Genomic DNA, 16,930 nt, shown 5'->3' with positions numbered 1-16,930 from the left:
TCTTCCTGGTACAATTTCTGGATCTCTCCTAATTAAAGAATTACCATCATCTGTTATATTGTCCCACTTTTATCTGATCCAATAATTGTTTGGTGCCACTCACACTCAGCTGAATGTTCTGAGAAGTGAGTTCTTCTGCCTTTTTCTCTAGGGAAGACACCCACAGCTTCCGCTTCTGGCGGCAGCGGGAGGCTGCAGCCCGGTTGCGCTCCAGAAAACGTTGCCGCCGTTCGTCTGGATCTTCATCTACTGTGCGCCGCCGCCGCCCCCCAGTACTAGGAGTAGGCTGGGCTGGAGAGACCTGTTGCCCAAGAAGGAAGAGGAGTTACTTGATGGGAACATCAATCCTTTCCAAATCAAACCTGATATTAGGTAGAGTAGTAAGTTCTGGTAAAGATATGTACCAACCTGGTAACCTCAGCAAGTCTTGTCACTATGTTCCTTTGCTGCTCTTTTATAGTAATTATTTCCTTATTCTGCTTCCCATTTCCTTCTAGTCCTCTTAGTATTATACTCAGACAAACCACAGTTCAGTTGAAAAACCAATTATTTTTGAGACAGAAAATGAAACTAGGATCATATTTTGTTTCTTTTTCTTTTTTGGTACCAGGGGCGCTCAATCACTGAGCCACATCCCCAATCCTTTTCACTTTTTAAGGCAGGGTTTCTCTTGCTAAATTGTAAAAGGCTGGCTTTGAACTCACAATCCTCCTGCCTCAGCCTCCTGAGCTGTTGGGATTATAGGTGTGAGTCACTGCCCCTGGCAACAATAGGGTATCCTTTTTTTCTTCAGAGGTTTAAACCCAAAGGCACTTTAACACAGCTATATCCCCAGTCCTTTTTATTATTTATTTTGAGACAAGGTCTCAATAAGTTGCTTAGTGCCTTGCTAAATTGCTAAGACTGGCTTCAAACTTGAGATCCTCCTGCCTCAAGTGGCTGGGATTACAGATATGTACCACTCTGCCTGGCAACTTTTAGGGAGATGGAAATACAATTTTGAGAATCATTGATTTGGACAAGCAATATGTACAAAAAAATTGTATGCTCTAACAGGTTTCAGGAAAGGAGAAAGAAAATGCTTCTGTTCATCTCACTATGAGTAAGATACGGGCTTTCATAGGGAGACATGAATTAGTATTTTTAAAAAATTTATAATCAGTAATTAATCACCCTCAGCAAGCTACACCTTTTGTTTGCTTTTAAGAAACGTTTAATTTCTTTATGAAATGATATAGGACTGTCTTTTGTTTTTTAAACTTCAGGCTGAAGTGTATTATCTCTAAGGCACTTATGGATCATCTTCTCTTTCTGTTAGCTGGTACACATAAGAGAAGCCAAATCAATTTCCTAATAGCAGCTAAAAGTAAACAAATATAGAAAGGTCAGTCATCTGTAGAAAAGAAACTATATGCTATAAAACAAGCCCAAGGTAGATTTGTCTTGGATATGCTGCTAGTAGCAACTATTTCTATAATCCCAGAAATCCTATCAGTTTCATGAAGACAAGAATGAGATTACAAAACACAGAATCTTGTACTCCACTCCATGACCTTTTGAATTATGGTCTCCATTAAGATAGGAAATTAAGAGATGATTTCATTGTTCAGACTAATACTATCTCTCCCTCTTTTTTTTTTTTTTGGTACCAGGGATTGAACCCAGGACACTTAACCACTGAATCACATCCCCAGCACTTTTTGTTTTTGTAATTTTGAGACAGGGTCTCACTAAGTTGCTTAGGGTCTTGCTAAATTGCTGGTGGTGGCCTTGAATTTGTAATCCTCCTGCATCAGATTCCTGAGTCACTGGGATTATAGGTGTGTGTTACCATGCCTGGCTAATATTCTCTTAAAGAAAAAAGTGAAGAGAAAATTTCAAAGACATTTAATGAATTACAGGCCTTGGTCACTGTATTAAGGGAAGACCTGTCTTCAAGAAATTTACAAAAATTCTCTTGAGAATTTCAAATTTTTCTTTGTCTTGAGCTCATCAGAGCACTTATCAATATGTGCTTTTTAAGGAGGATGGGGGAAAGGGAAGGCTAAGTTCCTCTTTTCTCATAGGCAACTAAGAAACTCATGCAAAGGATGGATATGAAAGGACAGGCCAAGAAAGGAAGGAAAAAGTAATTAGAAAGGAAGGTATGTCCTTTCCTTGGGAGGGAAAGCAGCACAGCTCTGGCAGGGAGCTACTGCTTTAGCATCTCCAGGACTAGCTGGCTTTTTAGGATGGAAGAGTACAGAAGGGTGGGCAGGTTTAGCTTCCAACAAGAAAATTCAAATGAAAGCTTGTGTTGGCGGCCAAGCTTTAAGGCAGCATATGGCCATGAAATGTTTGGACATGTGGTGGTAACCAATGAAGCAGGTGGTGACATCGGGAAAAGAGGGACTGGGCAATGGCTGTTAACTCTAGAAACCAATCTCAGGTCACTGTCACCTGTCCAGTTCACACAATTATGAAAACTGAGGACTAATCAGTTTTCAAAGAATCTTTTTAAAACATACCTCTGAATCAGGCATTTTTAAAAAAGGGACCTCTCTGGATTTTTTTAAGAATTTTTATTTGTCTGTGATAAAAAAAAAAAGACTGACTTGGTAATAAGAAGGTATTTTTTTTGTGTGTGTGTTTTCTTATTTATTTATTTTCTACTGAGCTATCATACTCCTGAAACATCACATTATATTCATATATTATTATTACATGTTTTTTGTTATAAACACCTAATCCAGTAAGTTTTTTTTTTTTTTTTTGGTGTGTGTTTTCTGGGGATTGAACCCAGGGGTGCCTTATCACTGAGCTATATCCTACCCCTTTGAAGCCCTTTTCAGGTTTTGTTGAAACAGCATTTTGCATACCAGTAACCCTGGAGGCTGAGGTAGGAGGATTGCAAGTTCAAGGCCAGTCTAGGCAACTTAGTGATCAAAATAAAAAAAGGACTCAGGAGTGTAACTTAGTGGTAGAGCACCCAATCCTCAGTACCACCCCTGCCTCCCACCAAAAAAAGGAGACAGGGGTTTTGCTAAATTGCACAGGCTGACCTCAAACGCAATCCTTCAGCCTCAGCCTCCCAAGATTAGATTAACCTGAGATTAACAGGTGTGTACCACTATGCCTGGCTAGTCATTTTGTTTTTTGGTAAGCTTTAATAGGTGGGAAATATATTAGAGGAGACTCCTGTAATAGTGAATAACCTAATGTGGCTTGGGGTGAAGGTTCTGTCACATTTCAGATGATTTTGGAATGCAGATACATTAAACCATTCACATATGAAAAAACAGAGTCCTCCTTTACAACAGCTCTGCAGTATTCAGTCTGCACATACTCCTAACACAAAGGTGGGTAAAGAATGGTGTGGGTTTTTTTTTTTTTTTTTTTTTGTAGTATTAAGGACTGAACCTAAGGATGCGCTACCAATTAACTACATTCCCAGTCCTATTTATTTATTTGTTTGTTTGTTTATTTATTTATTTTTGTGCTGCTGAGGATTAAACCCAAGGCCTTGTGCATGCAAGGTAAGCACTCTACCAACTGAGCTATATCCCCAGCCCCCTTTTTGAGACTGGTTCTCGCTAAGTTGCTGAGGCTGGCCTCAAACTTGGTAATCCTTAGATCTGGAATTATAAGCGTGTGCCACTTGCCCAGGAAGAATGGTGTGTTTTGCTGCAGTCAAATTGTCAACAAAAACAAAAGTAGCAGGAAGATGTCCAGAAAGCTGAAATCCATTCTTCTCTAGTTGGTTGTTCCTTGAAAAATAGATGTGATATCAAGAGTAAATGTAATACAGGTGGTTCCCCCCAATCCAAAGGCCCAACTGACCTGTGGCTGGGCTGGGGATGGGGCATCAGGATGCTGGATGAGAATCTGGCTCTGCTCTGGACGGGAGGTTACCATGGTACTGGCAGTACCTACCACCATTCCACAACCACCATTGATTGAGGAGACTTGGTGGGTTAGGGTGGCTTTTAGTCTCTATGGGTAAAGGTAAGGAAAGAGAGGTTGTCAAGGGTGAGATTCTATCAAAGATGAAAAACATGGGCTTAAATTATAGTTAAAAATTCTATTCCAACTTTCCCTTACCAGAAAAATTAAAAGAAAATGACAGGGAGAGAAAATGTGCACCTGGATCCTTAAAATGCCTACTCTGTTCCCTGGCTGTCATCCTGGGCACAGTTGGGGGCTGGAGGTTGTTGAAGCAATAGAGTCCAGATGAAAGCTCTCTCATGGAACCTGGCCAGATGCTGGTTATGCAGCTATTCACCTCTTGGCCAGCTCCCCTGCCCACTCACCCACCCTCCATCTGTCACCCTGTAACTAAAACGGCAAGTGTTCCATTCCAAACAATCTGTGCTGCCTCTTTTCACTGCCATGGTCTATGTACCAGGCTACAACGGTGGGGAGAGTAGATGAGAGTCATGAATCAGGGTCTTTTCTTTTCCAAATCCCACAGCAGGGTGTCCTTAGCTTTGTAAGCCCCAGAAGGTTCCTTTACTCAGCTCACTTGAAAAACCTAACTGATACTACTCCTTTCAGAGGGCCAATATTACCAAGGCTGGTATGTACTCACCATTTTGGCTTCTGATGGTACAGGATGGCCAGAGGGAGAAATGGAGCCACTGCTATTAACTGGTGGGCCAGGGATACCAGGAATGTTGGGCACCATGGACACAGGTCTGGCCAGCTGTATCAAGACAAGAACCAAAACAAAACAAAAAACCATAGAAGGAGGCAATGCCATTGGTTTTCCTAAAAAGAGGTGATTTTGAGATTGGCATTTTAGGGTCTGTTCTAAGTGACCTGCCCATAGAGCATGTAGGAATAGCTTGAGGGAATTTAATCCTTCAGTGTTGGGGCAATTTTTGTGAGAAAGGCTGGGTGGGGCTATACCTTTTTTTTTTTTCCCCCTTTTGTGTGTGGGATCGATTCTAGGACCTTACATGCACTAGAAAGAGATCTACCACTGAGCTATAACCCTGGCCTGGGGCTATATCTTCAGGAAAACAGTAGGCAATTTGGGAGATGGAATGTGCCAAGTGAAATCAACAATCAGTGGACTGGCAAGATCAATCCTAAAACCAGGAGCCAGTTGTCCAGATGAGGCTCTGTCTAGCATTTCACAGTGCTTGACTGGCAGTGGTTAGTGAAGAGTTTGGGCAGCCTGCCATGCTCAACAAATACAGACCAGAGGCGGTATTTCCCTGGGGCCCCTCTGTGATTATGACTATTCAGGTGGAAAGGAGGGATTAGTGTGTTGGTAAGGTTGGATGACTCAACTATAGAGCTCACCGATATAACAGAAGGCATCTGAACTGGAGGTCCCGGCAGCACAGGCATGGTCTGTCCATTAGCAAGATGCATGACAAGAGGAAGGGAGCCAGTGGGAGACCTTCAAGAGACATGAAGTGAAATGCTCACAATATAGATCTTTTGCCTATGGATCTTCCTCCAATAATGAGCAGAGTTTCGATTCTTTTCTAGTTAGGGAAGGGGCAGAGCAGAATTTCAAAATCTAGACACCCTCTCAAAATGGGGAAAAGCAGGGATGCTAATAACCTTACAGATGGAGAAAATGACCAAGTTGTTTTTTTTTTCCTTTTTTCTTTTTGTGGGCTAGAAATGGAACCCAGGGGCCTGGCACATGCTCTATCACAGAGTTATACCCTCAGCCCAGTGAAATCCTTGTATCTTAAAAATTAAACAAACTCAATGGTAGAAAGCTAATCCCATTAAGGCTTTAGAACAATTAAATTAACATCCCTACCAATGACATAAATAAGTTCTGTCTTGCCTTAGGCAAGAGGGAGTTGGATTAAAGTTGTCAATTTGCAAAGATGAATTATGTCATTTAATGGTCAAATTTGAATAAATTTCCCTTTTTTCTTTCCATGTTTTGCTCCCCTGCCCCCAAAAGAAGCTGTCTTTAATTTTTCCTAGTGAGTCCAGAGAAGAATAATCTTTAAATAAGCTTAATCCTGACAACACCCTCTTAACCCATGGGTCCTTAATGGGTCATCCCATCAGAAAAATCGTCTGGGCCATGCAAGGAATAAAGAGAATTAGACAAACACAATTAGGGATAGGAAAGACCAAAGACCCTAAATGGGATTGAGAGGACCACTAGACTCAAGGAAGATGACTTGATGGGTTTCAACCTTTCATTTACTTTATAGGTGTGAGGCTGAGAACTAAATATACCTTGTTATCTGGCCTCCACCACTAAGATAAACTTTCTAAAGTTTTATGGATTCTTTTTTTTTTTTTTTTTTTAAGATTAAAGAAGTATGAAACCTCCAAATAAATACTTGCTTGTCTATTAAAAAGGGTAAAGGAGATTCTATTTATGGGAGAAAGACTTCTTTCTTTCTTTTTTTCATTTTAAAAATTTTAATGTTATATATGAAAACAGAATGCATTACAATTCATATTACACATATAGAGCACAATTTTTCATATCTCTGGTTGTATACAAAGTATAGTAAGAAAGATTTATTTTAAAATCTTACTTTTGTGGTGTTAGAGATCAAAACCAGGAACCCATACATGATAGACAAGCCACTCTACTATTGCGCTACTTCCCCAGCCCTAAAATTTGAGAAATAATCTTAGTTACTCCTTTTTCTTAGATTTCAAAAATACTTCCTATTGTAGAATTTCATAGAGTGTAAAGATTCAGGCTTCACTGTTTCTCCCTGCTCTCTACTTACCCCATTTGCCTGTTGGATGGTGGAGCCTGTGTGATGACTGAGGTTGGGGAAGGAAGGGTTGGATGAAGTGGATCATAGCCTAAGTGGAGAGGCAAGGAACCAGGACGGACGATGGTGGGCGTAGGGGTAGAGATCACAACAGGCTTTGGGGCAACTTCCTGGGGAGAAGAGACCAACATATCACAAAAGGCTTTAAGGGCTGCATATAGGGAAATGCATAATCGGTAAAATCTAGTACAAATTTATTGGAAAGAGCACTACAGTCACTTATATAAATCATGATCTGATTCCATCATGATCATACACTCATACCTCATTCACCCATTCGGTAGGAATGCTAAGTTAAGATCCCTTAGCCATCTCCCTCTCAGGGATAATGGTTAAATAATTGATAATTGGAAAGTCGCTTGGAATTTTTGTAGATGCACTATAATACCATATAAATTCAAGGGATTGTTACAACTTTTCATAATTCAGATATTTTCATTCTAAGCTTGATTTTCAAGCATCTTCTGACCTCCAAGGGGGAAAGGCAGATTCACTGGTAATAGGGCAACTCATTTTCTCCTTTAGAACCCTTACAAAAAAGGGCTGTGGAGCTGGGTGTGGTGGCCCATGCCTGTAATCCCAGTGACTCAAGAGGCTGAGGCAGGAGGATCACAAGTTTGAGACCAATCTCAGCAACTTAATGAGAGCCTCAGCAAATTATTGAGAACCTGTCTTAAAATAAAAAATAAAAAGAGAGCTGGGGACTTCGCTGAGTAGTAAGCTCTCCTGGGTTCAATCCTCTGTATCAAAAAAACAAAAATCAAAATAACCCAACCAAACAAACAAAAAAACCCCAAAATGCTGGGTTGGGGATATAGCTCAGTTGGTAGAGTGCTTGCCTCACATGCATAAGGCCCTGGGTTCAATCCCCAGCACCACAAAAACAAACAAATAAACAAAAAACCCAAAATGCTTAAACAATGATCATACTGCAATAAAAATACTGATTCTCATTGTTAACTTGCTAGGATCTTAGGCTGCTGGTGGCCATATTGGCCTTGAAAGCATCTCCAGACAGTTTATAGTACTTGGTTGCTTATGAAAGGGGAGCGGGTAGGATGCCTGTGATATTAGAGAGAAGGTAATTTTGAGAAGTTACCAAACTAAATTTGGAGGAGAGTAAGATGAGGTACAGACAGTTTACCAACAGTAGATATTAAAGTTAACCAATGGTAGTGCAGTATGGATGAGGAGGAGACATAGAGGGGCTTTTGAGGTTCTAAATAATATATGTTGTTTTTTTTTTTAAATTTGGGTGTGAGCAATTTGCTTTGTGAAAATTCAGTCAGCTATATACTTATTATTTATGTACTTTTCTGTACATATACTATCTTCAGTAAGTTTATAAAAAACTTCATAAAAAGTATCAAGATAATAAAAAACATAATAGAAACCTAGTGGATACTCCCTTTGATTTATTTCCCTATGGGAGTATTATTTAGGTACCAGGGATTAAACCCAGGGACACTTAACCACTGAGCCACATCTCCAGATCTTTTTATTTTTTATTTTGCGACTGAGACAGGGTCTTGTTAAGTTGCTTAGGCCTCACTAAATTGCTCAGACTGGCTTCAAACCTGCGATGCTCCTGCCTCATCCTCCTGAGTCACTGCACCTGGATGTGACTTTTCTTTTTCATTTATTCATTAAAGTATATTATAAACATAAAGTGCATTCATCTAAAGTTATTATAATAAAATTACTTTTTACATATATAAAATCAGAATAGAGACCGTTTCTAACACCCAGAAGGTTCTCTTGTCTCTTCCCAATCCATGTCTTTCCTTCATGAGAGATATGCACTATCTTTTGTTGTTGTTTTGTTAAGACAGGGTCTTGCTATGTTTCCCAGGCTGGTCTCGAACTCCTGGGCTCAAGTGATCTTCTCATCTTAGCATTCTGAGTAGCTGGGACTAAGGAATGTGCACTATCACACCGGTTTAGTACACACTATTCTGGTTCTATCATCAAATACTTTTGCCCCTTCTGGCACCTTATGTGAATGGAATCAAATTATATACTTTTGTGTCTGATTCTTTTGTTGTTGTTCAATATGTTTTGAGATTTATACATACTGCTGTATGATCATTAGTTCTTTATTCTTCTTTTGTGGTGCTGGAGATCAAACTAAGAGCCTCACACATGCTAGGCAAGCACTCTACCACTGAACTATAGCTATAGCCTAGTTTTTTTTTTTTTGTACCAGGAGTTGAACCCAAGGGCACTTAATCATGGAATCATATCCCCAGCCCTTTTAATATTTTATTTAGAGACAGGGTCTTACTAAAAGGCTGGCTTTGAACTCGTGATCCTCCTGCCTCAGCCTCCCAAGTTGCTAGGATTACAGGCATGCACCACCATGCCCAGCCCAGCCCAATTCATTCTTTTTTCTTTGCTATGTAGTATTCCATTTTAGAAATATAACACTATTGATTGATGGTGCTAGAACTGAACCCAAGACCTTACACATGCTAAGCAAGTACTCTATCACTGAGTTACACCTTCTAGACTCCCACAATTTATTTATCCTTTGGTTGATGGATATTCAGAATGTTTCTAGCTTTTTTGGCTCTTATGAATAAAATTACTATGAGCAGTCTTACATATTTCTTTTGTCAGGCAGGTATTAACTTCTCTCCTACTTAGTAATGGAATTTCTGTGCAAGAGAATAGGCAAAATTTATATAAATTTTCTAAATAATTAATATTCCTTTAAATAGAATCAACCCATTGCATCCAGCCATCCTTCCTATATCTTACATTATTTGTGAATCAAAACTTAATCTTGGGCTGGTGATGTGGCTCAAGTGGTAACGCGCTCACCTGGCATGCGCAGGGCGCTGGGTTAGATCCTCAGCACCACATAAAAATAAAAAATAAAGATGTTGTATCCACCGAAAACTAAAAAACAAATATTATAAAAATTTCTCTCTCTCTCTTTAAAAACAAAAAACAAAAAAAAACTTAATCTGTCTGGGCTGGGTTTGTAGCTCAGTGGTAGGGTGCTTTCCTAGCATGTCAGAGGCACTGGGTTCGATTCTCAGCACCACATATAAATAAATTAAATAAAGGTCCATCAACAACTAGAAAAAAAAACTTAATCTATCAATTAATATTTGGGATGACTCCTAATAGAGAATTTTACCTTCTCCTTCAGGGGTGGGGAACAGGAGCTAGAGGCAGGACTTTCTGGTGGGGATGAGTCTACCTCTACTGGCTCTTCTTCTTTGATTTTGACATCTGGTGTGGAAGGCAGAGACATGTCAAGGGGCCCAGCAGCACCCTGTGATGAAAGAGAATGAATAGAGTTCAATTTCATGAATCCCTTTAGGTTGAATCTATATCTTTCCAGTTACAAGATGAGAGCATATGCTTCTAAGAAGTTCAGTCCTTGGTCAAAACACTGAACTGCAAGTTCAAGTATGGGTCCTATGCTTTATGTATAATTGGTTAAATCATTTTATCTTCTCAGAGATTCTATTTTCCTAACTCTAAAATGAAGATAAGACTGATGGTAAGCCAATACTTACAAAGACCGGAAAATAAATTAAAAGATATCATTTAAATCCATGTAAATGTTATGATTATAATCTTTTTCAGGAAAGTAAAATGATTTCCTGAATCAAGTGCCTGCCTATTCCCAACCAACTCTGTTGGCCATTAAAAAGCTATGAATACTGGGGCTAGGGTTGTGGCTTAGTGGTAGAGCACTTGCCTGGCATGTGTGAGGCCCTGGGTTCGATCCTCAGCACCACATAAAGATAAATGATAAATGTATTGTGTTCATCTACAACTAAAAAAAAAAAAAAAGCTGTGAATACCCTCTGTGCCAACCAGAATGACTAGGTTACCCAATTATCAAAAACAAATTAAGACGCCGGGCACAGTGGCACATGCCTATAATCCCAGTGACTTGGGAGGCTTAGGCAGGAGGATCCTGAGTTCAAAGCCAGCCTAAGCAACATAGTGAGGCCCTAAGCAACTCAGCAAGACCCTTTCTCTAATAAAATATAAAAAAGGGCTGGGGGGCTGGGGCTGTAGCTCAGTGGGCAGAGTGCTTGCCTAGCATGTGTGAGGTACTGGGTTTATCCTTAGCACCACATAAAAAATAAAGGCATTCTGTCTAAAACTACAAAAAAAAAAAAAAAAAAAAAAAAAAAAAGCGGGGGCTGGGGATGTGACTTGGTGGTTAAGCATCCCTGAGTTCAATCCCTGGTACAAAAAAACAGGCAAATGAAGACAAAATGGATATTAACATACTACAAACAAGACAGGAAATGCTTTCTGGGGAACTCACCATGCTTGATAGTGATCTCACTCCAAAATCTGGAGCAGAAGGCTAAAAGTTTCAGAAAGATAATGGTTTTGGGGTAAAAAAGAAAGGAGAGGCTGGGTATGGTGGTACATGCCTATAATCCCAGCAACTCGGGGGGCTGAGGCAGGAGGACTGCCGAGTTTAAAGCCAGCCTCAGCAATGGCGAGGCACCAAGCAACTCAATAAGACCCTGTCTCTAAATAAAATATAATATAGGGCTGGGGATGTGGCTCAGTGGTTGAGTGCTCCTGAGTTCAACCTCTGGTACCAGCCCCCGACCAAAAAAAAAAGAAAGGAGAGTCTGATCATCTGATCAGTGAAACAAATTAGAAATTGTTTTTAGGAACAGGAATGAAAAATTGAGAAAGTAGAGTGCTTTCCTGGCAGTAGTGTGATCACCTCACAGAACTCTGGAGCTTTAAGTGGCTCTGCAGGGAATAGTAAACTATTTGAGATAAATGGTACAGACTCTGACACTGTACCACAAAAAGAGGGCTGATTTCAGTTCAGTTTCATGACAAAGTGGATTTTTTTTTTTTGTTCCATTCATATCCTGCACTTCTTGGTGAAACAGAAGCTTGTTTCTGTCTTACCTTGTACCTTAGTCCCTAGAAGTCTTCTAGGTAGTTAGCTGAATAAACTAAAAATAATCTGTATCTACTACATTAAAGAAGGTAGTAATGGTTCTTTCTCCCCAGTCTGATTGAGGCTGAGGAACAGAAAAAATGGTTTCATTTCTGCCTCATTCTTTCTATATTGCTAAGATATCAGGTCCAATTTGTCTAATTTTCAGAACAATGAAGTCAGAGCTTGGTGGGATTTTAAACCATTGGTTTAAAAAAAAGCTGTGGTTCAAGAAAGTTTCAGGCTCATTAAACACTCCTGGAGATCATGTGTTTTTCATCAAGGGTAGGTAAAGACCACCTTGGACAGACAGGTAGAAATATTAAGGGAGGGGCTGGGGTTATGGCTCAGGGGTAGAGCACTCGCCTAGCAAGTGTGAGGCCCTGGGTTTGATCCTCAGCACCACATAAAAATAAATAAATAACATAAAGGTATTGATTGTGTCCTACTACAACTAAAAAATAAATATTAAGAAAAAAAAAAAAGAAATATCAAGGGATGTCCATCGAGGAAATATTCCAACTATGAACTGGCCTCCCAGAAGTGTCAACCAAGCTGAAATGACAGTGGGAAAGACTTGCAGTTTTTTAAGGGAAGCCATTTTTCTTGAATTTTCCTATTAAGAACTTGGTATAAAAATTTCTTATATCCTGGTAGAAATAATCTGACTACTTACTTTGTTTTGAGAGAAGGGGAAAATGGCAGGGGAGATGACGTAGGGATGCTGTAAATTATATCACATAAGTTGAGGTAGCAGAGAGATGAGAGACCTGGGTCTCTAAAGTAAAGGTTTCAGAAGACTGTGGCTAGTTCTCCCATTTGAAAGAAGAGCTACATATATATGCCATTATTTTTCCATGCCTTTTTTTTTTTTTTTTTTAAGTTAGAGGGAGACAGCATGAAATGAAGCTCATAGAAAGCTGTGAAACTTTTGAGATATCTCTGGTGATAAAAACACTTTATCTAGAATTTTTACAATTTAAGCTGGATGGAAAAATCAGGTATAGCTATCTTCATTTACCTGCTGTCCTCCTCTTAGAAAGAGTTTCATTGAAAATTTTTCTTACATTCTGTGTTTTCTATATTCTGATTTGATTCCATGCCTCTCTAAACCATGCAATTATGAGGTTCATGTGTTAATAAATATGTTTGGGGACACAGATATTGGCATCTCTTCTGAATTATTTTGCAATACAAACCTGATTTTATGTTACTTATTTATTTATTTTTTGGTAATAAGAAGTGAACCCAAGGGTGCTTAACAGCTAAGCCACATCCCAGCCCTTTTTATTTTAATTAATTTATTTATTTTGGTGCTGAGTATCATACCAAGGGACATTACCACTGAGCTACGTCCCCAGCTTTTTTTATTTTTTATTTTGAGACAGAGTCTCACTAAGTTGCTTAGGGCCTCATTATGTTGCTGAGGTTGGTCTCAAACTTGTAATCCTCCTGCCTCGGGCTCCTAATCCTGAAATTACAGGTGTGAGCCACTGTGCCCAGCCAGACCTGATTTTAAGCAGTGACTAAAACCCCTGAATTCTAAAGTAAACTTTGACCTTTCCATTTTTCTTTTTTTCCCCAAACTCCTTATTTCATGGGAACTATATTTCTTTGACTCTGCTTCTTTGACATATTCCTCTGGCATTCCAAACTAAGGGGTCCTCATGAATCTGGAGTATAAAAAGTTTAAAACCAGAATCACAGAACCTCAGGATTAGAAGGAATTCCAACATTTTTAATCCTTACTGCAGCATTTTCCACTAACTGCTCTATACATCTGTATATATTGTGTGATAGCATCCACCCAGTGATCCTGCTTCTATTCCTGGGCCACAAAGAATAAATTTAATTCCTTTTTTACATAAAAGTTCTTCAAGTATTTCAAGACAACAATTTTATTTGTACTAAATCTCTTTTTCAAGCAAAACTTTCTTAATTTCTTTAAATGTTTCTAAAGTGACATAACTTCTAATTCTTTCACTATCCTGGCTGATCTCCTTAAAAAGACATTAAGAACATCCTTCGTGGGGCTGGGGCTGTAGCTCAGTGATAAAGCACTTGCCTCACATGTGAGGCACTGGGTTTGATCCTCAGTACCACTTAAAATAAATAAAGATACTGTGTGTTCATCTATAATTTAAAAAAAAAAATTTAAGAAGAACATCCTTCTTTAATTTTAATGCCCTAAATGGTACTAGAAAGCTATTTGAAGGCAAGAACCACGTATACAGAAATAAAAAATAAAATTCAATATGTTTATTGATTAGATGACTGAGTAAGAATGGCCCAGAAGAGAAGTCTACTCAGTTTAGAAAAAAGTGGGATTTACAATAAAAACATTTAACAAAATTTGAGAAATTCATACTATCCCTTTTTAATTTTATCTATCTATCTAATTATTTTTTTGGTGCTGGGAAAAAACCCATGGGCATACACAATCAATCCTTTTTATTTTGAGACAGGGTCTTGCTAAGTTGCAAAGGCTGGCCTCAAACTTGTGATCCTCCTGTCTCAGCCTCCCAAGCATCTAAAATTATAGGAATATGCCACTGTGCTTGGCCAATTGATAGTCTTTTAACATCAACATAGTCAAAATAAATTTTTTGTTGTTGTTGTTGTTTTGGTGATGCTGGGGATTGAACCTAGGGCTATGTGCATGTAAGGCAAGCACTCTACCAACTGACCTATATCCCCAGCCCAAATAATAAATATTTTTAAAAAAATATATAACTGAAGTTATACTCCACTGGATGGGTAGGAAGATTGATTTTTGATGAAGACAGAACTGTGCTGATCCACCATCTGAACTCTATCTAAAGTCCTGGATGGAAGACTAGGACTGGTGAGTATTATTTGGTTCTATAGAACCAACCCCATGATTTTGTGCTTTAACCAATTAAGCATATTATCCCAAGATACAATAACAGACTAAACTGGAACATGAGCAGTTATTTATTTTTTTCACAAGTCCCGCCTCTTGCCTTTTTCTCATCCTCATCTGCAGCTTTCTTGAATTCATGTTCAAAGGAGCTAGCTAGTTCATTGAAGAGTCCCACCTCCTCACAGTTCTTCAGGAATCTAGTTGGAGTAGGAGTTTGATCTGTAAACATGAAAAAAAGAAACTTACTTTTGACCTAAAATTAAAACTTGAGAGTACATAGAAAATATGTTTTTATTCTGTTTGGAGACAGGGAGTTTGTTTTATGGCAAATTTGCTTTTATAGAGCTCTAATAGGTGAAGACTGGTGCTAGGCCACCAGAGGGTGTCTGTGTTGTATTGCCTCAAGACCAGCAGGGGGAACACAGGACAATGTTTTGTGGTTGATTATCCATGTACCCACCTTTCAGTCTGCTTTTTCTTTTTCTTTTTTCTTTTTTGCATCTTTTACAACAAAACAAAACAACCAACACAGGTGAAGTTTTGTGAAATCTCTAGCTTCGAAAAGTAGGTACAGTTAAGCAGTGTTTTCTTTTTAAACTTACCTCTGCTAGGCCTGTTTGTTTGTATTTGAGATGGGATACCTTTCACTATGTTGCCCAGGCTGGTCTGGAACTCATGAATTCAAGTGATTTTCCCACTTCAGCCTCCTGAGTAGCTTGGACTACACACAGACATGTGCTCACTATATCCAGCTTCCCTGCCAGTGCTGAATTAAGTAGGTATAAGCAAATTTATATAAAAATCTGATGAAGAAAAAAACTGAGGATCATATGGTTGAGCTTGCCTGCTAAAGCTACCAAAAAAGAAATAATGAAAGATGTGGTAGTAAACAACTGTAATCCTAGCTACTCAGGAGGTTGAGGAAGGAGAATTGCAAGTCCAGAACCAGCGTGGACAACTTAGGCCCTGTCTCAAAATGGAAAAAAAAAAAAAAAAAGGGCTGGAGCCAGGCATGGTGGCACAAGACTGTAATTCCAGGGATTTAGGAGGTTGAATCAGGAGGATTGCATATTCAAGGCCAGCCTGGGCAAGTTAATGAGAGCCTGTCTCAAAAATGAAAAGGGTTGGGGTATAGCTCAGTGGTAGCATGCCCCTTGGTTCAATTCCTAGTACCCGCCCACCAACACAAATAAAAGGACTGGGGATGTAGCTCAGAGGTGAAACACTCCTAGATTCTATCCCCAGTACCAAAAATAATAATAATAAAAATTTAAAACGAAGAAAAAGGAATGGTGCCTAGTCTTTCAGTGGTTACCAAGTTATGGATCTGTTACCTTCTGAAGGCGTTCCAGGCAAATCTAGGCACTGGGGAGCAAGAGAGCAATACCATGAGCTAGAAAAGGAAATTGCAAACAATAGGGCTCATTTCACAGAGACCAGGGCCCAGAGCAAATTCCGGAAACCAGGATATTTGGATTTAGACTTGCCGGCCAAAATATCCCCAAAGGGGCAATGCAAATCTTTTCCTTAACAGAATGCCTCTGCTCTTAGGGAGAGGTCTTGGTAATCCAGGGGAACTTTTCAAGCAACTTGAATTTCAGATTTGAGCTTCCCTCTCCTTACCCTGCTTCTCTGGAAAAGAAATGATCCTATTCCTTGATCTCAAAACTCTACAATGGTTTTACTTGCTACAATGCTAGTCCCCTCAGTGATTAATCTCCTATGCCCAAAAAACTAGACTGAATGATAAACAGGACAATTGTTTAAATTATATTTTAAACAATGAGACCTGGGGTCAAAATTGACCATTCTAGCAGGATCACTTAGAAATAATCCCACAGGATTTTCCATGGAAACAACATTTTTTATTTTTAAACTTAGAAAAGCTCTTCTGAATCAGTGTGTTTAGAAAAGTTACCACTACCTCCCAAAATAGTTTTAAAAGGTTCTCCTGCAGCTTTGGTTGGCTAACAATTTCCTTCCACCCCAGAGCAAGTAGAGGTAGTATCATCTTTTATACTTAGAATGCTTCAGAAAGGGCACATAACAAAATTACGAAATTATAACTCAAGTGTTCAGAAGGGGCAGCTAAGGGCCTGGTGATGACAGAAGAGGAACTCTGGACTTGTGATCTGAGGCTCACAAACTTTTCCCACCCCCTGCTGTTCATAGTCATTTATAATTTTTATTTTAAAGGTTCTTTTATGTTAAACCTAATTCCTCACTTTCCAGGTGGCCTCTAACCTTCAGGGGATGTGGTTCCTGAACAAATGGACTAAAAACATGTAAGAAAACCTTTAGCCTGCCCTGATGATTCCTAAAATATAAATAAGTATTTACTGAATATTGTCTTTT

At 39.1% G+C, this 16,930-nt stretch overlaps 1 protein-coding gene across 5 annotated transcripts in view; it reads right to left on the bottom strand.

The window, feature by feature from the left end:
- LOC114103948 (cyclic AMP-dependent transcription factor ATF-7) overlaps positions 1-16,930 on the bottom strand; it is a 101,870-nt gene that overhangs the window by 14,355 nt on the left and 70,585 nt on the right. For 4 of the 5 annotated variants that reach the window (XR_011707078.1, XM_071609803.1, XM_027949832.2 and 1 more), the window contains exons 4-10: positions 14,676-14,794; positions 9,898-10,035; positions 6,705-6,862; positions 5,287-5,386; positions 4,568-4,681; positions 3,820-3,972; positions 104-301 (exon numbers count right to left, since the gene is read on the bottom strand). Coding sequence is in view for 4 of the 5 variants with exons in the window: in XM_071609803.1 (XP_071465904.1) it covers positions 104-301; positions 3,820-3,972; positions 4,568-4,681; positions 5,287-5,386; positions 6,705-6,862; positions 9,898-10,035; positions 14,676-14,794 (980 nt within the window). In the remaining variant the exon portion in view is untranslated. The remainder of the gene's footprint in view (positions 1-103; positions 302-3,819; positions 3,973-4,567; positions 4,682-5,286; positions 5,387-6,704; positions 6,863-9,897; positions 10,036-14,675; positions 14,795-16,930) is intronic. The other variant, XM_071609804.1, reaches the window with a different exon arrangement.

Source organism: Marmota flaviventris, chromosome 3, assembly GCF_047511675.1.
Source record: "Marmota flaviventris isolate mMarFla1 chromosome 3, mMarFla1.hap1, whole genome shotgun sequence".
Taxonomy (NCBI): Eukaryota; Metazoa; Chordata; class Mammalia; order Rodentia; family Sciuridae; genus Marmota; species Marmota flaviventris.
Note: the sequence above shows the minus strand (reverse complement) of the source record. Positions and strands in the feature narration are given on the sequence as shown.